The 25,420-nt window shown below is 28.1% G+C and overlaps 1 protein-coding gene across 5 annotated transcripts; it reads right to left on the reverse strand.

Moving 5' to 3' along the window:
• Window positions 1-366: 366 nt before the first annotated feature.
• Window positions 367-24,379, reverse strand: LOC116773563 (uncharacterized). 5 transcript variants are annotated; one of them, XM_032666037.2, is made up of 6 exons: window positions 12,641-12,796; window positions 12,201-12,277; window positions 7,011-7,099; window positions 5,089-5,160; window positions 2,290-2,449; window positions 367-1,844 (listed from the first exon to the last, which is right to left on the reverse strand). In XM_032666037.2, exons 3-6 carry the CDS (start codon window positions 7,052-7,054, stop codon window positions 837-839), a joined length of 1,284 nt encoding a protein of 427 aa, XP_032521928.1. In that variant the 5' UTR covers window positions 7,055-7,099; window positions 12,201-12,277; window positions 12,641-12,796; the 3' UTR covers window positions 367-836. The 5 variants fall into 5 exon arrangements, with proteins under 5 accessions (XP_032521928.1, XP_032521929.1, XP_032521932.1 ...); XM_032666038.2 differs by lacking the exons at window positions 12,201-12,277; window positions 12,641-12,796 and adding an exon at window positions 24,191-24,379; XM_032666041.2 differs by lacking the exon at window positions 12,201-12,277 and having other exon boundaries at window positions 12,712-12,800.
• Between the last annotated feature and the right edge of the window lie 1,041 nt (window positions 24,380-25,420).

A 25,420-nucleotide genomic window follows, 5' to 3' on the forward strand; every position in this document is an offset into this window, starting at 1 on the left:
CGATAACTTCAGAGAACATATGCTAAAGGTACCATAGATCATACCGTAATGTATCTCTTGCGTAAGAACAATTTTTACTATTCAATAGACAAAAATGAAAACTCACCAACTAAGGAACTCGTATACAATAGATAATTAATATATAAATGTGTGTTTATTTTATTAACCCTATATAATAATGAAACTAATAGTTTAAAGATACTGTCTTTTTTATATTGCGCTGCATATCATATACAAAACAGGTATTTATATCCAACAACATTATATTAAGACTCAGGATATCCCTGAAATCGAAGGATGAAAAAAAATCCCTAAATAACTTACGTGTTCTCGCTTGGGATTATTTTAATAAATGAAAAGATAATATAATTCTGTTAAATTTTATTTCTGTATTGGTTATTCTATATGTATCGAAACTTATAGTAAACAGATCGATATTATTATATAATTTTTTTTTAATTTCTCAAAACTGGCACAAACTGGTTTTATTCAAAATAGTCAAGGGTGATCTTAAAATAGTTTAAATTATTGTGACTAGACATAGTTGTTCAATTAAGCACATATTGATCACATAGTAAAGGTACATCGTTTGAGCAAATACTGATTCATAACAGGCGTATAATATCTATTATTATATTATTTAAATACACTGTATATATTTATTTTCTTAAATATAGTAACGTTTTTCTTTCTTTTCGTCAGTCGACAGTCAAGTAGTTTCTGTCAAAATGTCAATAAATAAATCATATAAGTCGCAAAAATAGACTTAATTTCTTTTTTTTTTTTACTCCACATGTAAACGTTATCACTTCGTGTTAGATTAATTAATTCTATTCTCATAGCTTCTCCTCCGAACTCTTCCTTATAACTAGAGGCTTTAATCTACTCCTTAATTTCACTAATCTCTTGCTGACTTTGTCCGTTGCGACCGGATTCCTCAGATCCGGCATGGACTTGCTCTCGTGAACTGCCAAATTTTCAACAGATTTCGACATCCCGTAGTATCTGGGCATGCTGAAATCGTTCTGTAGCAGCATGGCCGATTGTTGTTTTATACTCTGCAGGCTCGTTTCCCCTTTGTATTCGGTTAGGGACGGGCTGTCAGCGAAGAATCTTGGTAAATTATTGCTTTTAATGATAGGCGTGTCTGGTAGTGAGCTGAGTTTCAGTTCGCTGTCAGCTAAACTCGGCACCCCTACTGTGGATTTGCTTTTAGTCAACGGAGGTTTCTCTGGCGCCAGATGCGCTGGTATATTCAGAAAAGACGCGCTTCTATGAGGAACTCTCGCTAGTACTTTATTGATTTTATTCGGGTCTATATTCTTCAGACTTTCAACTCTATTGAGCATCGGTTTCATTAGTTTTCCGTGGCTCTCTACCCTTTCTAACGTCCTTGCGCTATTAGTCCTCAGTATGCTCTTGACGCTTTCTATTTTCGGCAGTGTCAGATTAGACGGGACGACCAATGCTGATATCGGGTCATACTCGTATATGGTGTGCGGAGAGGTTATTTTTCTCTCCCCCTTGATAGTCACGGTGCTGGGTTTGACAACGTCCTGTTTCTTCACCGCCACATTCATTGTAAGCCCTTCTTCTTCGGGGCTTCTCTCTTCTTCCTCCTCTTCTATCTTGAACATGTCGTAATTTGCTAGAAGTTCGTCCTTGAACATAATTTCGAAATCGGTAACGGGAGAGTCAACTTCATCTTCGAAATATACTTTCGTTCTGTTCGGTTTATCTGAGAGATAATCCGGTTCCGACTTAGTTTCCAACTCGTCTAGCGACTCCGTACTGCCTTTTTTTAATTCGTGTTCGTCTCTGAATATAAGTGATTTAGAGAAAACCTGGAACAATGTAATTTTGATTATTTAATGCACAGTCATAAATTATTCATTTGGGATATCAAAATTACATTTTCCGATATCCGATGAAGTAAGTATGGCTTTACAATATTATTTTCCTATCAATACAACTCTGGTCCTCTTAAAACAGGTCAAATCCAGAACATGTTTGGAACTTAAACGAATTCACACATAAGTACAAAGTTGGTAATGATTAAAAATCAATTCCTGCAAATTAGCTTCCTGGCTAAAATTCCTGGCTAAAAGTTAATCTCACGAGCCAAGTGATTATATTTTTTATACAGAACTATAAAACTTACCTTACATCAATAATACGCAAATGATTTTTCATCTATGTTCTTAAACGTCTTCTATAGATTAGCATCTTGTTATTTTAATCACGAAGTACCTCAAATTTTGTATACATCATAGGTTTTATATCTCATACCTCATACAGTTTATCAGCGTGTAGTGGCAGTTCATTGACTTCTCTCCCAGTAACCATTCTCTGGGGGAGGTGGTTGTTATTGATGGGCTGTGACGTCACCACGCTGTCCAAACTGGCTCCCATATTAGCGTAGCCGTTTGAAGGTTTATCGTCTTCTAGACTGGAATTATTTAGCATAAACTAGAGTGACGAACGAAAAAAGAAAATGTATAATGAGATCTAAGATTTTCGCGAGTATTTATTTCACACCTCGTCTGCCCGTGATCACGGTTGCTGCAAAGTAACCGAAACGTCGGGATTATGTAGTTTTTAAATAATAAAATCCGCGTAGTAAATCCGAATAACACTAGTTTCATTTAAAAGAAAATGTATTATAATAATAATCTCTGCTATGATGTTATATAAATATAGTTGGAAGCTATTTCAATAGAATTTTAACAATATAATTAGAATTTTTTCAACTTTCAACCTGAATTAAGCACACAGATAAAATTCAAAATTTTAGAAACCAAATTAAAAAGGTTTTATATATAACAATGATAACAGTAATGTTATAATATATATATATGTATATATATATATATATATATATATATATTTCATCGTTCTCATAACATTAAAATAAAAACCTATCTTAAGATAATATTTTTTTATTAATATTCATATATCTAATTTCTGAACGTATTTTAAACTGCACATGCAATAAGACCGCTTAGACGTCTTTCAAGCGACGTCATGAAAGTAATAGATAGGATACACAGAATGATTAACGTTTAATGATAATATAGGTAAAGCAAACGATTGATAGATACAGCCTTGCAGGTGTGTGTCAACAGAAAATTTAATATAAACACAGTAATAACACGTAATATCTCTCCAATTACATATTTATCTAGTGCTGATAACATGGCCATTATAAACGTTAGCAATACATTCGCTTTAGTAAATCCCCGCAGACATTTTGTTCTCTTAAATCCATATATTTATTGGAATTAATTCTGTTATTTCGTTTGAAACTTTTAAACCAGAATGTGTCTTTTTTTTATATTCACATTTTTTATGAGCGTTTTTTTTTAAATTAAGCCTCTGACTTAATGTATAGTTTTGAAGAGTTTTATTATTTTTAATTATACATTAAACAACTAACTAATTCTTGAATTTTGTGATACTGAAATTAGAATACGTCAAAAAGTGCTGTCAATTTCGAAATCCTTCATTGAATTTATAATTATTTTTAAAAAAGTTTACAAAGATCATGCAAATACAATGTAAACATGAAAAATCCATGTAAGCCTGCTATAAAACACTTTGTAAACATCAATATAATATGTAACACACCACACAATCTGATTTATTACTAGCTGTTTACACAAATACGCGGATAACATTTGAAATGATTTTAATGACATTTAATGTTTTAATTCTAAAGAAATTAATTCGTATTAAACTCGTTAAGTTATATTTATTTACTTATTCGATCTTAAAAATATTTTTCTTTTTAGCGAATAAACGCTTTTGGTATTTTTAATGCTATTATTTAAACGTTATGCTAAATTACTTCGCGTTCCATTGAAATATTATTTTATGCTATTCTTTTTATTACGATATGTTAAATGAAGCTAAAAAAAATAAAGAAGAGAAAAAACAAAAAAAAAGGTTTGATATAATTTGTCTTTAATTTGCTTTTGATGTTACATCATCGCATTCGGGTCTAATATACTTTATAAAATTTCGGGATAGTTACCTGTTACATTTGGTAAACTGAGAAAAAAAAAATTGAAAAACATATGGATTAAAGTTTTCGAAATTCAAAAGGCACGAGTAAATAGCTGTATAAATTTGAAATTGGAATTCCTGACCACAGAGCAGATATTTGAGATCAAAATGGACAGTACGACAAAACGACAATTTCAAATGTAGGGACCTACTACTTGTAATTATCTATATCAGACGTCGCACGATTTTTTTTTTCATTCCATTATTACTGATATCAGGTTTGAATATTTCTTTTTTCTATATTTATAATGTCTTATCGATTGATAAGATACAAGATGTTAGTGAACCAGTGTATTTATCGCACGAAATCTGCGGAATCACAATGGAAAGTTTCATAGAAATACTTTCAAAAATATATATACCGGGTATTGGCGGATGTTCGATATTTGAAAATCATCAATTTATGATTTCAAGTTCAATACTAGAATACAAATGTCAGTCTGTTTGACATCTAGTGACAATACACACAGAGAGGAATCTTCACAGATTGACGTATTATGTATGTGTGTGTTAAAGTCATGGTAGTATGTGTAATGTTCATTTTAATTAACATTATAATATATTTGCAACGAATTTTATATAAAAGTATCTACAGTATTATCTCTATATACTTTTACTGTGTAATAAAAACGTGTTCATACATTGTACCGATTCTTTCGAATGAGGTATATAGTTTTCGCTTTGCTTATTCATGAATTAAAATTTCAAGCCATTTTAAATGATTTTATAATAATAAAATTATTTTTCATTAAATATAAATTTTAATTAATTTTGAAAAAATTATTTACATGGAACAATTGAAGATTATATTTTTACTTATAATCCAATACTATTTTATTGAGGACGTGAGTTTTGTGAGAGTAAATAACGTTATTGGTTAAAATTAAAAATTAAAACTAACGTCATTGGTTAAAATTAAAAATGACATATTAATAGTTTGAAGACTGTCGTGCTCACATTAAGAAGATCCTAATAAAAACTCTCAATAAAGATATTTAAAATTATTTTTATTATAAAACTTACGTGTAAGTAGCAATCTTTTTGTCAAAACAGAACCTCTCCTCGCAACACGTCCAATACAATGACTCCAGGCAACTGAAATTAAGAAAAAATTAATACAGATGCTAATGATTTTTTTCTCACAAAGAATGAATCGATATATCACTATGAAAACTGTTATGTTTATTTTGATGAAATTCTGTGACATTTGTACCTGAATAATGAACAAGGTGAGCATAATATATATGTAAATTTCCACCAATATTGGGTCACCACATCAAAAATCAAAAAATCCCGTTTTTTTTTTCGTTTCCTCAATTATCATATAAGGATAGAGTTGCGTTAGCTATAACTGAGATATACGTAAGAATTTTTAAATTAACTTTTATTAAATTACATAAAATAATACAGTATTTTATAGTTCTTGGCCTATTTCTGTGAAGAAACATCAAGTTTCAGTAGTTATTAATTTTATTCAAACATTTTAGAGTATTTTAAAGGTATTTAAGCTACTTAACAAGTTTTATTGATTATATTATATCTATTATTATTTTTATAGCGAGGTGCATCGAAAAATTTACAGAGAATTCATTATGTTCTTAAATTAATTCAACACTAGCTGATAGCCGCTACTTCATCCGCGGATTTCGGTGAGCGCAAACAAACCCGTCACTGCTTAAATTGCTTAAAAAAAATTGTATTTAAAACTTTAAAACTTTTTTTTTTTTTTTGTTATAACGCCAAGTATATGAACAAATATAAATCCATTGAATTTATCCCGTAATTGTGTCGTGACGAACTCACAACCGCAGACCATCATTATTTTATTTTTAAATGTATCATATATATAATTATACCTAAGTAGTAGTTTTATATTTCTAATGACATAGAATTGAGGAAAAAAATTTTTTACTAAAATAAAATGTATTAATTACCTCGATAATAATCTGAATATATTACCACAGTTGTCGGAGAGAAATATATTATTTTAAAAAACTGTACTATAATCACGATTTTCCACTGTATTATTTTTTTTTAAAGATATTCTTTTACCGACTCTGGTCAGTCACTTTGCAACAGTGAATGAAAATTTAAATAAATTTTATTTTAATCTTTATGTACATTTGTCATGGTGTTTCCAAATCAAATATGCCAGCATCTTAAACGACATGACCAAAATTCCGTGACGTCCGTTATCATGACACTCATGATTTTATCATGATATGATAACTATGACTGATCATTATTGAACGTTACACAGAGATCACGCTCTCGAAGTATGTTACAGTATGTTCTATAAATATAACTATATAAATATTTTGTGTAAACGCAATTTTTAGAAGACTTACATTTTAACGTTAATTTAAATTTAACATGTTTTGTTTATAAATAGAATAAATTTATAATTTACTAACAAAAACGTGAAATAAAACAAAAATAACTTCTTTTTTAAGTTTAATTAAAAGCAATACAAATTTCTAAACGCTATCAGAATATTTTTTTTTATTTTCGAAAATGTATTAAAAATTAAAATGGTATAAAAAATTCATGATATATATCATTCTGTGTAATATTACAGTAGTTGACAAGGTTATCTTTACGAGACGATGTTTAAATATTTTCTTTACACCGAAGACTTTAGTTAAAAAAATAACTAAAAAAAAAAATATAAAAATATAGACTTCTATTACTTAAAATACGCTTCAATTATTTATTTACTAATTGCTTAACACTATCTAGCATTCTGTGTAACTTTTCCTCTTGACTTTGTCTATAAAACAAATATATATCTGATAAGAGTCGCTACTGAACGAAAACCTTTTTAAATGTTAAATAAAATAAAAATACAATTTTTTTAAGCTTTGGTCGCAAAACTTCATCAAAATCGGTTTAATGTTCCACAAATATAAAATTTTATTTTATAAGTACATATTATGAATACTTACTATTGACAGGACTTGCAGATATTGAGCAACATTGTTGAAATCATCAGTTACATAGCGGAGTCCAACGAGTTACATTTCCTGTAGACGCGCTGTGAATAACAAAATATATTAAATAAATACTTCTTTATATACTGAATATATGTATTACATAATATAATTATATACTGAAATTATTATAAACATTGAATGCCATCAAAAATATGAAAAATGAATGACTTGAAGGAAATCAATTTAACCAAACAGCTTTTATGTTTTGAAACAAAAATTGCTTTGAATCATTTGAAATGAAGTCCGTTTTTCATAGTTTTTTATTCATTGTTAAATGTTATTTATGAGAGACCTTGTGGGCTAATTATTTGATCATATCTAGAATTGCTTTACAGCTTAGTGTTTAGGTACAAAGACAACTACCGTATGTAGCTGAGGTTAAATAAGTCGGAAATATTATATAAATTACTTTACTTTCAGGATAACAAAAAAAAAATACTACTATTAAAATTATAATATGGAATCTAATAGCGAGATCATGATTCAAACAATACCATAACAACATGGTGTATTTTATTTTTTAAAATGCAACAATAATTTTGATAGAAGCTTTAAGTTTAAATATATTAAAATATGTTCGTCATAATATTATTATATATCTAGAGAACGCAAATTTAATTTTAATCGAACCTTTAAATTCCGGAACGCACCCGAAGTGACGTCAAAGCGATGACATTTGGTTTGTTCACTTTTACGCGGGAATATTCAATAATCAAAGCGATTTGTATCTTTGTAAATTGAATTTAACTTATTCAAGGTGTTTTGTTAAAGATAATAAATAATTAGTTTGTTCTAGTTAAGGTTTGATTTGTTATTTAAAAAAATATATATTATATTTTAACTTTAAGGCTATATTGAAATAGCAGTCGAATTAAAATTTTAATTGATTATGTGTAAGGTAGTTCCTTCATTCATCAACAGGGTCACAATTCCAATCTACAGCCTCTCAAAATTTTCATTCAATATTTAGTTTTCCCTGTCTAAACAGATCGTTAAGGATTATTTAATTTATCGAAATAAATTAATAGATTTAATTCATAACATATCCGTAAAAAGCAATAAATAAGTTTGTTTGAATGTATTCTTGTAATAAAAATAGCAAACGGCACTTGAGAAAACAGACAGTTTCAAATCACAGACAGACGTGTGTATGTAAATTTTATCTAAACATTACAGATAAAAGATACTTCTAAATCAGTAACACTTTAACATACTTAACGGTTAATAGAATTGAGAAGTTTTTTAAGACATACAGAGTTGCAGGAAAATTGACATGTATATTTTCCTTGTAAATGCAAAAATATTATACGTATTTCTGTTTATAAATACATATATGTATTAGCTCGTATATATGTATTCATGTTTATCACGTCATAAGGATAGTGTTTTATTAGATCATAATTAAATTCCTATATAAATTGCAAAAACTTACACATCTCATAGCTTTTAAGGTAAATTACAAATTTTGTTGTATTTTTTTTTATTCTAATATTATAATGATTTATGTATTATAATAACTTAGCTAATTTTGTAACTATTTTTTCCATCAATGCAATGGATTAGCCAATCACAGAACAAGGGATATGTTACAAAAAATATATAATATATTCTTTATTTCAATTTTCTTATTAATGTATTAATATCTCCGTAGAGATGATACTTCTCAGCATTCCAAAGATTCACCGTGCTGGTGCCGGGTCTATCGTTGCAGGGAGAGGAGCTTCAACAGTGCCTGGGATTTGCGACCCACGTGTAGGTTTAAGGGGCCCCTATGTAACGCGCGTTAAACGCTCACCTCCACCGTCCAAGCTCCTCTCTCTTCCTAACAAAATTTGTAATGAACCTTCTGGGACTATCTTCGAAGTACGTCATATGAATGAACAGATGTTACTATGACACTATATATGAAAAACTGAAACCACTCCATTTTGTCTGACGACAGCAAGGATACAAGTATTCTTACCAGTAATTTGCATCGTCACACTATATACAGAGCGTTAAAAATTTTTCATTAAAAAATCTTCACACATTATAGTATTAACTCATGTTATTGAATGACAAACGGGAAACTATTCGTATGTAGTGAACGATGAAAACGCGTGCTAAGAATATTTATGACAAATAACAAGACCAACTGACACTCTCGTCTCGTCTGCAGGAACAACGTTTATAAAATTAATATAAAAACGAAATTAAATAAACTCAAGCTATTTCGGAACTTTAATAATTTTATATAACCACTGAAGAAATCATAACAACTTGTCTAAAGCGATTTCTTTAAAATTATAATTAGTGTAACATAAATCTACAGTAATTTTTCTTATTAGAGACTGAGGTCGTCCCAAACAATGATTGCCCTTTATCTCTGCTTATAAACTGGGTCGATTTTAAGGTCGCATTTACATACAATGGTCGTTATAATCATGAATCTACACGCTATACTTCCGGTGATGATACAAAAAACTTCTTAGAAATAATTATCAATATAATATAGCTCCTAATTCCTATTCTCTTCATAATATTACTTATCTCCTAATATTAATTTTCTGTTATTAATATTAGGTGCTTGTTCTACAAAATACAAACACGGTTTATTTTTAGTATAATAATAATAATATAATATATATAATAATATTGAAATGTCTCAAACATAATGTACATGAAATATATAGAAGCAATTATATAAATTAATTAATGATTTCAATATTTTATTACTACGAATATATTTAATATTTAAAATATCATCAAATTAATATCGGGAATTCATTGGAATGTGTTTTGTATAAAAATGTTTAAAAATTCTTCATTATTTTCTCGAAATGGTGATAGTTTTTGTATTTTTCAGTATTCATGATGTTTAGTAATTGTTTGTTGAGACTTATACAAAAAAAAAAAATACGATCACAAACTTCATTTATATATACTTAAAGTAAATTAGCTTATATTTATCGTAATAAAAACGTACTAATATTTACGATGAGATATGAAAAAGAGGGAAATACCAGTTGGGTAATCTTGAAAATATGTGAATTAAAACGAATATATAAATTAATATAACTTTATCTTCCGACTTTGCTTGCTAGTATTATCTCAAACCTAGTTTCACGTAAACCAAAATTTAAGAATCTTTACGTCTATGTTTAATACTCAGTTTTATCCACACAATTACAAAGTGTTTGATGGTTTTAGACTTTAATTTAGTATAATTAAATTTCTTTTTATCGTGTTATTCATATATATGAAGCTTACAATTAATTGTACTTAAAAATATCAATACTAAACAAAATTCGGAAAATAGGATGTTTGTTTCTAAATACCTTTAAAAAGTCTTCACAGAATGATATGAATTTTATTAACGATAGATAAAAAAATTAATCGTCTTAAAACCTAATTCTAATCTAAACCTAAATCTAATTCTAAAACTAAGTCATATAAGTAAACTTACATAAATTATAATTGACAGCAAATATTTCGCAACCGTTCTTTATTCAAACGTTAACAAAAAAAAAAACTATTTGGTTGATTACCCAAAAAGGTTGAATAAGCAAGCAACTACAAAAAAATACAAGTCCGACATTAATTAATAGTACTTTTTTTTTTCATAAACGCAGTATTCGGTTAAATGTTTAAACTTTAGTTTAAAAAAAATATATGTTTAATAGAAACTTTACGGTGAGCGTATAAAAGAATTCCTTTAACAAAAAGCAAATGCCAAGTGTTAATTTATTCCGAAGCGTACAAAAAATATTACTTACGTGTACAATAGGATATTCATATGTTTTAATGCTATTAGACATTAATAAAAAAATAATAATAAAAGAAATATATTGTACAAAAAAATTGTGGAACATAATAAGATATATTTCGGTAAGAAGAGTTCGAAATAATATTATGATTACCATAAATATATATTAATAGATATAATTAATATACTACCAGATTATTTCAATAATATTCCATACGTCACGACAAAATTTATTTTTGGTGCATTTTGTGGTAATCGAATATTTGATGATAAGATTAATTTTTATTCTTAAATGACCTACATTGTGTTTATAATAATTTTGTATTGTTATTGCTTTCGCATTCATTTAAATATAGTTACGTGGATTTTGGGACTAATCCTTAGGATTAATGTAAGGGATTATGACGAAAATTCCCGAGGATTTAATTAAAGATGTTAAATAAAATAGTAACATTATTATAATAAGTAACCTTCTAAGCTTAGTGTTGATATTGTTGACAAATGACGTTATGCTGTACTGCCCATTTTGATCTCAAATACCCCCTCTTTAGTTAGGAATTCCAATATCAAATTTAAACAGTTCTAAATTCAAATTTGTTTTTCGAATACCGTAATAAATATCTTTTTTTTTCAACTTTGGTTTTTTCCTTGCGTCACTCTGTTTACAAAATGGAAAACTATTAAATATATCGATTTGAAATCCCTGAATTAATGTTCCGGTTGACTAATGTAACGCACTAATATTAGTACAATACTTTAATACTATATGTTGAACTGTTTAAGCTATACAAGCTAATAATTAAAAAGCTAATAATTCCTATACACGTGTAATTTTTATGTAGTTGTATATAACGTTCCGGCTATGGTTTTTAGTGCACCATAAACTTTTCATCAGCCAATGATTTTGTGGGTTCACAACTGTTTTTTATATTTCAATTAATATTTTAATCTACATAGTGTTATTGCTTCGATATTTTCGACTATCAGTGAATGAGTTTTCAACGAAAAACCAAACGAACCTATAGTATTTATTCTCATAAACAGATATTCGTCTTTTGATATATTTATATACATTATATAAAAATAATCATCATTCAAAAACTACACACACATACATACACATATGTATATATAATTTAAGTTATTATTATTAACAAAAACATACATGATACGTTCCCATATAAGTTTTTTAGTGTATTTCATTTTAAAGCAAATTGAATAATTTCTATGGCAAAAATAAAAAGCCAACTAACATAAGATATAAGGAAAAACAGTCTTAAGCGTCTCTAAGACGTAACTGGAGTTCACGTTGGTCTTAAATTACTAAAATTCGAATGAAGTCAAGAAAGTGTTGAAGATTAAAAAGAAAGCGAATAATCTTAAATGAAAATATATACTTGGAATTTCTTAATTTTAATCACTATAAAGATGTATATCTTCTCTGGACATAGCCTGAATAGTACACTTAATGAGCCTAGAAATAAAACGAGTTTAAATCCAACGTTCCGTAATAAAATTACAAAAGTTAATATTATAGAATAATTTTGGTTTAACAAAAAAAAATAACTTTTTGTCATACATTAATGAAGATTTTTTTCCTTATAAAGAACCCGTTTCCGACCTTAAGTTCATCACTCACGGCTTAGAGATGAAAATAGGATGACAAAACAGTATTACGCCATAACAGATCAAATTTAATTTCAATCTGACATTGCTACAGCCATTTAAAAACCATGAAAATTTGTCAACGTCTAACACTTATAAATAATAAAAACAAATAATGACTCTCCGTGAGCTGTTACATTATTCAGGTACCGATTTGGTGTAAGTCACTTACTAGTGTGATTTGTTTTGCAGTATCAGACCGTATACAGGTTCGAAATTATCAGAACTAACACGCACTTTTACCTCGAATGTTAATCGAATCACTTCAATAATTTAACAATCGCTGCACGAGAGCGACCACGCTGTTCGGCGCACGCGGCGGTTATAGTGAAACTTGTAGTTTGGAGTGACTCATTCAACATCACGTGACTTAAAGCACAGGCGACAGCTGTTCATTACTGTTAGAATTGATGTGATGGAACGCAATAATTTTATAGTTCCTCACGTGTATATCAACCACGCTCTGCTACCATGTAGGAATCATTCGTGGTTGCGGTATTTGTATGTAATGTTAATTTATTGCGAGATCAATTCAAACGCAAGTACAACGGATAATTATAAGAGACAGAGAGAGCGCCACTGGTGACAGAAGTAAGGAACTTAAAAATGGTTACGTTCCATCACATCAATTCTAACAATTACGAATCATGTATTTTAATTGACTTAATTCCATTTTTTAATTTTTGTTAACGTCTCTCGTTTAATAACTAAGGTTAAATCACTCACTGTATTGCAAGAATACAAACTTAGGTACACTTATGTTTGTTGCTATATTAGCCTTTTATCGAGGCATCTTATATATTTTTATAAAAAAATTTAGTACGTTGGAGATAAAATAGAAACATATATATAAATTAAATACTAATATAATAGAATGAATAAGCTATTCAAACGAGGAGCAATAAATCAAAACTAGGTTGTATCAAACTTACGACATATTACGTGATAGGTCTCATTTTCCTAGAAATTCCAATTTAAAAACCTATCCCTGTCATTACATTTTAAATTCTATATTTCTATACTTATACAATTATTCGGTTAAAAAAATCCTTTAATGACAACAAACATTCAAACATGTGAATTCAATTTTGCAAAATATTAATTTAATTATATTATGTTACCCGCTACCAGCTTGTGTCTTGAATCTATCCGTGACAGGTGTGACGTGCTTAAAGTCAGATCAAGTAATGATGACGTGTGAGCGGTATTTTAGGCAATTTTTTTTTTGCGAAATATTGTACATATTAAATAAAGCAATTATTCGTATTTATTAGTTGTATTGATGTTAAAATAAAAATTCAGTCATTGGAAATATTAACTTTGATGTGATGATGAATTGAACTTAAATCCTTTAATGTACATAAAGTTCTGTGTTACTTTTCCTAGGACGGTATATTTTTTCAATAGAAAATATGTCCTTGGACATTTTTTTTAAATAATACTGTAATTTTTTTATATATATATCCTGTGTCAAGACAATAACTTTGTAGAACATATCTTAGTTTCATGAATCTAGATGTACCAATTATACTTCTTACCCTTTTAGTTCTGATACAATCTAACTTGTATTATAAATTCGAAAGTTTCTTAGAACGTATGGCAGGATGTAATCAGGTACTTTCACTCAAAAACGACTAAACGTATTTTAATTAAACTTTATAATAATCGACCCTGGACACGAGAATAAGACAAGCTATACTTCATCCCGAATTACTGTACGATGAATGAAATTAATTCAGAAGACCACAATAATGAAGTCGCATGCAAAAACTAGTTCGTTTATATGTTCTTACAAAAAAAAACTCTTTACTATAACATTATATACAGTGTATATAGTAAAATTAAATATGTTAAAATATATAAAATTAAATGTCGTATAATAAATGGTATATTTTGATAATTCACAATGTGAAATTTTAATAACAGAAACTCGTAAACATTAAATAAAGTAACCACATAATTAAGTATATAGTACATTGTTAAATAAATTTTCAATTGATAATTTAAAATATCTTTTTAGTTATTACTTACTAGCTACTTTGAAAAGTAAAAGAAATTTATTCAAAAATCGAATTTTTGTGTGGGTACTACCATTCAAAGGTCGTAGAATCAGAAATATATTAAAACCTACGGGCCCCTTAAACCTACATCTGGGTCGCAAGTCCCAGGCACTGTTGAAGCTCCTCTCCCTGCAACGCGATGGACCCGGCACCATGTCACCCAGTCCATGGAATGATGAGAAGTTTCGTCTCATTAACAGACAGAGGGATCGAATCTTTACAAGTGACTATTTATGGAGAGTGCCTTATCTATATGGACTTAAAGCCATTAGTGTAATGGGTTAAGTGAGGCATTTTGGTTTTACTCAATTTTGTATTTAATGGAACCTAAAATAAACCAAATTTATGGGATGTAAAATTTTAATTAGGAATTTTTTAGGCTTGGTTTTGTGATACTCATTAGATTTTTTAAACCAATCAGTTTTTCAATTTAAACTTAAAAAATCCAATCACACTAAAATTTTATTAAAAACATACGATTCAAATACATTTAATTATTAATACTCATATTAAAGGCATTTTCGCTATAATATCCTACACTTAGCGGTGCGCGCCATTTTATCTAATCTTATTAATAGTATAAAAAATCAATGTGATAATCGATTAATTTATATTATTTGTATTTAAATTCAACTATTGTAAAATACATCTTATATCAATGTGTTAAAATTGATTTTAGTTTACTTGGCTATATAGATTCGCGACGAGTTATCAGTCAATCTATTTGCAACTTCAATTGTTGCGTGTAAGGCTTCGTGGAGACGTGAGACTTTTGCCTGCGACTGTATTTATTATATTCATATGTATATAACCTTATAAAAATTTCATTATGTCTTTTAAAAGTTCGTCTACTTGTTGTTCTCTCACATAATATGAGTACAAAAAACTTTGACTAGTTACATCTCACAGTTTTACTTGGGTTAGATACATCATTCAATATTATTTCGTGTTTTTCTTCTTTTATTTTAACTATATCATGGAGACTGGATTTACCTGTAGCTAACCTAAATATTTATAAACAAATAAACATTGTAACATAATTTAGAATAACACAATTATATATGCTTTCAAATCCGTAGGCAAAGAAATAATGGAGATAATTTAATTCGATTTAACTTATCACAAGTTTTCATGAAACTATAAACACACTGTTTCCAGTTTTTTATTCATAAATTTATATACGATTACGGAATCGATATTACTCCGAGTTATATTTTAGCAATCCACAACGTTTTTTAAATTAAAACGAACAGATTTCACCTAAAAGCATAATGAAATAGTCTGTACAATGTATAGTCCACAGCTAGCCTTAAAACACTCCATGCGTTTTTCCCAAGGGCATTGCAAAATCGGATATTGAAATCGGTATGGCCTCTGACATATGCAAAAGGAAATCATATTGCACACTTCTGTATTAAGACAAAAAAGGCTCGCGATACACGACCGGCTGATTTGGCGCGAGGTCCGATGATGTATTTGGGTGTTAACGCAATAGTATTGACTATTTTCTATTATAAATAATTCATTAATTTATAAAATTATCTGCATATTCTTTTTATTTTTTATTATTGTTCTTTTGAAAAAATACAATCAAAAAAATATCAGAGTTCGAGCCTGAAGCTGTTGAGACACTATGTTGAAGACGCTATACAAACTAAACTATCGTGCCCTAACTCAGATAGAGCATATTTCTATTAAATATATTCTTTTTAAATAGTTTTTGGGAATTAATTAAGTTTTCATGTCGGAATATTATTTATATTATAAAAATCATAGAGTAAAAGAGGTATACATTACAATTTTTCGCCTGCGACTACGTCCGATTAAATTTCTGAATTAGGTTTAGAGAAAAATTTACAAATTATATTAAAACAATAAATTTTACGTTAACCGAATAACGAAATAAATAATAATCCATATCATATTCTAAAGTCTAAGCTTTATCAATATATAGTTTCATCAAAATCCGTTTAGTAGTTTTTGGTTGAAAGACCAACAAACATCCATACATTCTCACAGGCTTTAACGCATATACTAGTAAAATAACTATATATATTATAGCGATAATTGTATGTCATTACTATTAACCGTTCACTGTCCATATATTGGTGTATCTTAAAGTATATAAAAACTTCCTTATTTTGTCATCAACTCTTCACTTCGAGTATCTCAAGGTCATCTGTTCGTCGTCATTTCCGAATGTACTGAGACAATTTATTTTAAGATATTTAAAATGGTACCGAAGGTGACTCGTGCAATGTTTATATGGGCGAAATTTTGTATAGGAAAAGTTCATTGCGCTTTTCGACGATAGTTTTATATACTAAAAATATAAAAATAATATATTTATTTGTCAATCATAATAAATACTCTAAGAAGATATCTATAGAAGTATATTTTTTATTATTTATATTAGAATATATTGCTATAAAATATTCAACACAAAGCCCACAATTTTTTATTAACTTAAGACTAATTAACCGTAATTATTAACCAATTTTGAAAAAAGATGATTCAAAATTATACATATTTACATGTATGTTCCCATGCATATACTTATAAATGCAATTGTCAAGATGTAAGTATCTTTATTGCTCGTACAAGTTAAATATATTGATTTCGATCAAACTTTTCAATAACGTAGCTCAGATATCGGACTAGCTTATTGATTATGTCTTTTTCATTCATTCCTTGAAATGCAAACGGACACACATTATAACAGTTATAAATAACATGAAGTCACGTGACCACAAGTATAGGTCACTGGCGTTGGGTTGACACCTTTATTACGCAGACATCACAATTTTTTCTGTCTGAACACAACGTACGAAGTCACGGCCAAATAATAGTGTTGACAGGTCGTATCAGATTAGCCGTTACGATTACCTTACGAAGTGTTGATCATCTTATCAAAAATTCTTTACATTCAGTTGTGAATCATCTTAAAACTTGGTATGACATATTTTCTGATGCAATAATCTAAAAGCTTTACACTAATCTATCACTACTGATTATTAATTCATATATGTCTGCATATTCTGTTTCTTCGACTATTCTAACTATCATTATTTACTCTTGGACTCATTGCTAATGCCTTAATGCTAGAACTAAGCTAATAACAGCCCTACAAAGAATAATATAATTGATTTAAAGTAAACGTAACTTTGACGGGTAAAGCAATGAACACTCATTGTCAAAACTATAAAATAAACTATACAAATAATCTCACATGTTTTATTTGCTATTATACTTAATTAATATCTGTATTAAAATCGTTATAAAACATATGTTATTAGTAATTTCATTAGTATGTTTCACAACACGACATATTTACCGCTTTAAAGCCTTTTAAAGCTGTAACCAGCTTACTTGACATAACATTACTTAATGTTAATTACCATCAAACAAAAATCAATCCTAATACACTAGATATTAGATACATTTTATTCAATTAATAAAATTTTATAAACGATCGGAAAATTTTATAATAGTCTAATAAATAATAGTGTAACTAATGCCAGTTACTTTGATAATATAGAACACGGTCATTTTTCAATACATTATTAGTTGTCAGTTGTGTCGAAGGTTATAAAAAGTCTATACAAAATTAATCTCACACGAATATATGTCGCCTGTAACTTATAAGTTTTATTTGCATTTCCGCTACTGTTTATTCCTTTAATCGATGTAATCAATTCATAATTTTTCTATCAATTACCTTTATATTTTAAATTAACTTAATCATAATTGTAGGGTGATATTTCTTTTACATATTAACTAACTGACGTTGTCAAGTTTCGACTTGTCATCAAATCTACAAGTAAAATCTGGTAACCATAACTAGAGTTCTTTAAATATATATATATATATATATATTTAGGGAACACACATTTAATTTGAACCGAACCTTAAAATTCCCGAACGCACCCGAAGTGACGTTAAAGCGATAACATCTGGTTTGCTCACTTTTACGCGGGAAAGTATTTTGTCGACGTGACTTGTGTCTTTGTAAATTTAATTTAACTTATTTAAGGTGTTTTGATTTAAGATAATAACGAGTTTGTACTAGGTAAAAGTACTGGCTTTATAAGACAACTTTAACTTTTTAATAATTTTGTTAGAAACCTAAACATATGTATTAATAATTAAATGAAAGCCTTTATTCCATTCGAAAAACTCCTTCGTGATTAGTCCACACAGTACTCAATATTATAATTCGCCCAACAAATAAAAATGTTGACATTGGCAAAATATGACAAGATTCCAGTGCGAATGAAATCTATGAGTACCTAGTAAACTATAATATATAAATATCATATGTTTCATATAAAAATCACCAAATAAACGATTTCGTATACTTCATATTGGATAGTCATTAATTTAGTGAACACTATTAAAAATACACAACAGTAAGTTCAGGATATTTTGCACCTACGAAGCGAATAGAAATAAATAAGAAAAGATATAAAAGAAAGAAAGAAAGAATAAATAAAGAAAAAGAGAAGAATGAGAATAATTAAATATTAAACAAAAAACAAATCTAAGGATGCGTTTGTGTTAAGCTCAATGATTCATTAGAATAATTAGTAATAGGGAATTCTCCACGAGACGCGATGACTCATTTGGAGAAGCGCCAAGATGACATAAAAGGTCACAGGTCAATAATTTCTTTAAGACCAATAAATTATTATTATTGTTTTAATTTTTTTATTTATTCTCATGGATAATAATATGTACGCAGAAAATGAGTCTGTCTGTTTATATGACAGAGGAGGAACCTTTTGAAAAAAAATTCACACGTCAAAAGTATAATTTAAATTAATATTATGTTTCTAGCTAAATATATAGATTGATAATTATTCCATTCCCGTCTTAAAAATCAGAACTATTTTTATTTTTTTTAATAAAATAGAAATCTAAATCATATCTCGACAATCAATAATTGATTATTGCAAGTTCAATACTAGAATAGAAATGTCATTACGTTTGACATTTAGTGACAATACACTCGTTGAGGAATCTGTATTGATGACGTATTATATGTGTGTGTCAGAGTCACGGTAGTGTGTGTCACGTCGAGGAATCCTTATTGATGACGTATTTATTATACGTGTGTGCGTAAGTCACGGTAGTGTGTGATGTTTTTTTTCAAATAACGTATTTTCATATATCTTAAAAGTATATCTTTATGTACTTCTTCTTCATATAAACTTTGACTGTGTTAAATTTCACGTTATTCTGCTCTCGCAATTTCCTTAAGAAGGAATACAAAGTTAGCTACTTGTAGTATTAATACTACTTAAATTATAAACAAAAATGAATTTACAGTATATAGTTATTTTCTCAACATTAACCAACGAATTAAACGAAATTAAACATTAAACGGATAGCATTTATAATTGTGTTATATTATTGTTTGTTTGTTTATGTTGAGATATTTTAATTAATTTTTTTGCAGCGGGAAGCGTTTATCTAAAGATTTAACTATTTATTTATTTTGTTTCAAACTATAAGAATATTCTAAATATTGAAATTCTTTGTAAATCTATCGTCTGATGAGAATTGCAAAACAATTCAGCTGTTTGCAAAATTTTTTTAAATTTCACGAAATTTTCAATGTTGCTTATAATTTATATAAAACATTATTTTGTTTTACACAATATTGAAAATCATAAAAATAACTTTTACGACATGTTGGGCTTCTAATTTTTTTAAACCTCAAGGACGCTTTGGAAAAAAGTCACAATTTTTTTTTTTTTTTTTAACTTAGAAACATCTCGAGGAGCCTACGTCGGCTTGGGGTCACAATTTATCTTCTAGGATAGAACGATATAATGTAATATAATAATATAGAGATTGTTAATATATTTCTGAACGTAATAACATTTTCATTTTACACACAACATTTAGTTCCGGTAACAAACATATATCGTCCGAACTGACAAGCAATTTCGACCTTTATAATAACGTAATAAATCACGTTTTGCTTCCAACACTGATGGTTTGACGTCGTAAGGTCATATTGTCCGCATGACAATAGAGTGTATCGAGTTATAAACAAAACAGATGAGCTGTTTAGAAATTCCATAAGCGGGAATCATTTTAATCATTTGATAATATTTTTCATTGAATATCGATATCATTTTTATTTTTTTATCATTTCTGTTATCAAGCCAGCTTCATTTTGACAGTAATTCAAAAAAAAAATTATACGATAAAGCAGTAAATATGAGACGAAAAAATAAGGGTCATTTATAACTGTTATCTACGATGTTTTGTTAGTTTTTCCTTATGTAGATAGTATTTACTTAATTATTTTATTTAAATAAACAATCGAAATTGCTATAAAGTTTCGTTAAAATCTATTCGGCCATTAAAAATATGGGATTTCTAATACTTATAATGCCACGAAAGCTCAAAGGAGTTTTTATATGTAAAAAAACTATTTCATCAGTACTGATGGGGATGACATAACTGTGAACACTTAAATTAGGTACTAATATTAATCAGAACAAAAGACGGTATATTCAGTATTTTTTCCTATGTAAAGTATATAAGTACGTACACACGTAATTTTCTATCAAAAAATACTTAACCGATTTCAATAGAATTTATTACGTAACTCATGAATCACATAATTTTTGACTTCATTAAGCAGTGTATTGTTTTATTATTCAACCTAAAATTTGTATTGTATTCTGGACTGTTAGGGATATAATAGACATAGGATATATATATATATATATATATATATATATATATATATAAATATAAACTATCGTTTAAAACAAATGTATAAAAAATAGTTGTATATATATATTGTCCTCGGATTCACTAACCGATAAACTATACAAAATTAATATAATAAGTAGCGTTGTAAATGCGAAAGAAGCTTTCTGTGTAAATATAGACTATATACACTATTACAAAACCTTCCTGTTGATGCGTTCCCATATCAACATTGTTTCGTATTCCTTTACTTTCATATTTTTAACGGAACAACAGTTCCTTTAGTGAAGTACTATTACTGAGTACTTTACCGTAAACATCAGCCAAACCGGTTTAAACGTAAAAATATATATAAGCCCCGTGATAATTACATCAGTACCAACTTAAACAAACTCATACATAGTGCATTCACTTTTATATATATATATATATATATACAAACACAACCGTCCTATTTGTAATCGTCTTAACAATATATATATTTAAAAAGAATTTAAACGTCCTCGGTATTAAATTATAACAAGATGAGTTTGAATTAAATTATTATCTTTATAAGTGTGAATTGTTAATTGTTAAAACAATATTTTTTCTTTTTCAAATAAATGTCCAAATTTAGAATCAATTTATATTACGTTGTTAGAAAAAAGAAAAAGATAAATTTAATTGTAAATACTACTTTAAAATCTAAATTTTTAATTAATTTAACAAATATTATTTACGACATTAACTATAAAATCTTCTAAATAACGTCAATACTATAGTACAATTGTATTATCTATATACAATTCAATTCAATTCAATTCAATACAATTCTATTCATGATGTATTATCTCATAGCGGTAAGATCAGTGAAAGTACTTACGGCATTCTACCGTGAATACACGCGTTAACGTTCTATATAAAGTTTCGTTAAAAAATCATTTATTTATAGAATTTAATATATAATATTGTAATAGTATACAAAATTAATATTTGATATAAGAATAGTATAAAGGTTTATATTTATTAATATTTTTTTGATGTTAAGCTATAATTTTTAAATGTTTTTTTTTCTTTAGCTTCACGTGTGTGTATTTATGTATGTATGTATGTATGTATGTATGTTTGTATGTTTGTATCCGATTTCTTCTAAATCGATTTTTTTTATATATAAAATGTTTGATAACATCTACTTTGATTAAGTTATTTTTATTCACATAATCTTAATGTCCTGCCCTCAATACTATTATAGAATGAACGCACTAGTTATGCATTTACTATCTATCTATAGATGTAAAAGATAGCTAAAGATGCGATTTTGACCTTAATACATATCTTATTAATAAGCCTTATTCTTAATAACCCTTAGTATCAGTTCCTTAAGTCGCAGTAACTTCTATTAATACGTTAAAACACATAAAAATTAGGTTTCCCTGATGTACCGTTCCGTTACCAGATGATTGCGACGTCACGATATAAATAGTGTTCGTAGTTTTCTCATTTATAATACGATGATAATATCGTGACTGAAGATTTATGTACGGAAACATTGAAACGTTCCGTTTTTAGTACGACAATGCAAAATTTTGGTAAGGGAACATATAGTGTAACGAAGACTGCAAACTTCTAGTTTATAGTCGAAATAAATTGCCAGTATTTTTTTTTCTTTCAAAATAAGGGCCCATCCATAAAGTACGTCACACGTTAAAGGAGGGAGAGTATTAGCGAAGTGTGACATCGTGTGACAAGGGGGCATGGGGGATCAGTAGTTTTGTACCGACACATTAAAATTTAAAATACATACTAAAACGCAAACTTTAGCATTCTCGCTATGAGGTAATCTCTCATGCAACGTCATTTAACTTCTATAGCGGCTTCTGTAATGCAAGTAGACACTCAAATTCACGAGAATTTCAAAAATGTGTGACGTCACATCACAGGGGGGTTATAATAATGTGACAATCTGTGACAGGGACGGGGGGAGGGGTTCAAAAGTCCTAAAATTCGTGTGACGTACTTTATGGATAGCCGGTAATAAATGGAATAAATTTTCTCAAATTAATAAAAACCTGTAAATGGTATATTTAATTAGACGTTCAAAAATCATGGTTTATTAAGAATGAGGTAAACGATCTCATAAAATATTCTATTACATAATAATAAATACTATATTCATTGAAATATCTGCGTGACCAAGCTGCTAAATTGAATTATACAATGGAGACCGACGTTGAAGGTCATTCAAATATTAAATTGTCTCAGTATTATACATATGTAAAACTGCAACAGGTTAAAAACTATTTAAAATTATAAATTACTACAAATATTCCAATAAGAACAAATACACATTATATGCAAAAAAAATCATAACAAATAAATCAAATCATAACATAAATTTCATTTTAATTATAATTGCGAAATGCTTTAGAAAAGAATCTAACAGCTGACGCTTGTAAATAAAAAAATCGCAAATTACAAAAATATATATATAATTATATAAAAAGTTTATATTCCTATAAATATTGTCTATGCATTGATAATATTTTTTTTAAAGACTAACAAACGTTCTTTCAGCCATCCTCATGTACAGATTAGTGACACCTTATTATTAAGAGAAAATATTTTTTTATAATTCTACCTTCGCTGACGTTAAAACTAGAAAAATACTCTCAAAAAAATGAAATATAAAGAAAAAAATAAAAATTTGTGATTTTCATTTAATTTAAAAAATATTGTTTACGTTAAAGTCAAAAATACTTTTAAAACAATTTTTTTCATACCTCTCACATAAAACATGGAATAAACAAAAAATATTTGACGGAGTTCCAAATACGAAAAGTGAATTCAGTACACGCACTATAAAGATATTGAGAAAATTATTAATGTATCGTAATACAATGTTCTTCATGCACAAGTAGTAATTTATAAGGACAAAAACAGAAGGAAAATGTTACCTCAGACATTTATTTTGATTATAATAGAACTTGCTCCAATGTCAAAAATCCGGTAAACACGAAATAAACATTACTTTTTCTTTATTTTTCATTAAAAACTCATTCACAGTCCAAAAATACGTATAAAACTTTTGACAGCCAATTTTAAATCTGGAACGTGCGTTCGATTGCTTCGCGCCATTCGCACTGACGGCATAGCAACTGTCTGTCATTATTCTGACAGTGGATATTGTTTATTACAAAAATTAACGACACAATATCTCATTGTTTTCTATAGCATTAACATTTTTCAAAGATACTAAAAATATAATTACCTTTTTTAAATACATTTGATTTTATTTACAACCGTATAATGCTTCGAGAAAAATATAAAAGATACGTTAAAAAGTATTCAGTACAGATACATATAAAGCAGATATTTTTTGTCTTTAAGCCATAAACAATTAAAATTCTTTTACGTTTAATTATAAGGAAATCCGTTCTTAGTCGCTGAACAATGTATAAATAATTGACACTATATGATTAAGGCGAATTCTTATGGATGTGTACTACACTCTACACAGACATAATATGTATGTGTTTGTGTTGCTGTATATATTTAAATACACAAACACACACACACACACACACACACACACACACACATAAATAATAAAAAGCATCTTTAAAGTTTATTATAATGATAATATCTTTGATAACAACGACGACATCTTTATACAACACAAGAATCTTTATCTATTATATGAAAACGACGTCTGTCAATTATTTAATATTAGTTCGTGACTTGACCGTAACGTGCTTATAATAACACAAACACACATCGTCATAGTATCGTACACTTCAGGTTCTAGTGAAGGACATTTCATAGAACATTAATGTATTTCATATAGACTGTGAGCCTTTTAATTTATTTTGTCGGTTTTTTCAAAGAATCGGTATATTTTTTTCAATTCGACTGGCTAGTGCTTGACTAGCATTCCACCCGTTGGAAGGTGGATATGACGTCATAGGTGAACCCACTATCTCTATAATGGAAGGATATTTTCCTACATCTCTTTTCATATATGTGTTTCACATACGTTATTAAAAAATGAGCTTTTCTTAAAGTTAATTATCAAGACTACAATTAATAAATAAACATAACTAAACTAATTACATTAAAAAAAACTAAAATTCTGATCATTTCAAGGCGAAAATAAACTTTGAAATGAGTATTAATATTATTATATA

Source organism: Danaus plexippus (genome assembly GCF_018135715.1).
Source record: "Danaus plexippus chromosome 22 unlocalized genomic scaffold, MEX_DaPlex mxdp_33, whole genome shotgun sequence".
Lineage (NCBI taxonomy): Eukaryota > Metazoa > Arthropoda > Insecta > Lepidoptera > Nymphalidae > Danaus > Danaus plexippus.

What these genes read in the sequence shown, in the direction of transcription:
- LOC116773563 (XM_032666038.2), bottom strand. Translation starts at nt 7,054, where the DNA reads ATGATTTCAACAATGTTGCTCAATATCTGCAAGTCCTGTCAATA. An exon ending in ATCTGCAAGTCCTGTCAATA is followed by an intron (nt 5,161 to 7,010) that starts GTAAGTATTCAT and finishes TCTTAATTTCAG; the next exon opens with TTGCCTGGAGTCATTGTATT. An exon ending in ACGCTGATAAACTGTATGAG is followed by an intron (nt 1,845 to 2,289) that starts GTATGAGATATA and finishes ACATTGTTCCAG; the next exon opens with GTTTTCTCTAAATCACTTAT.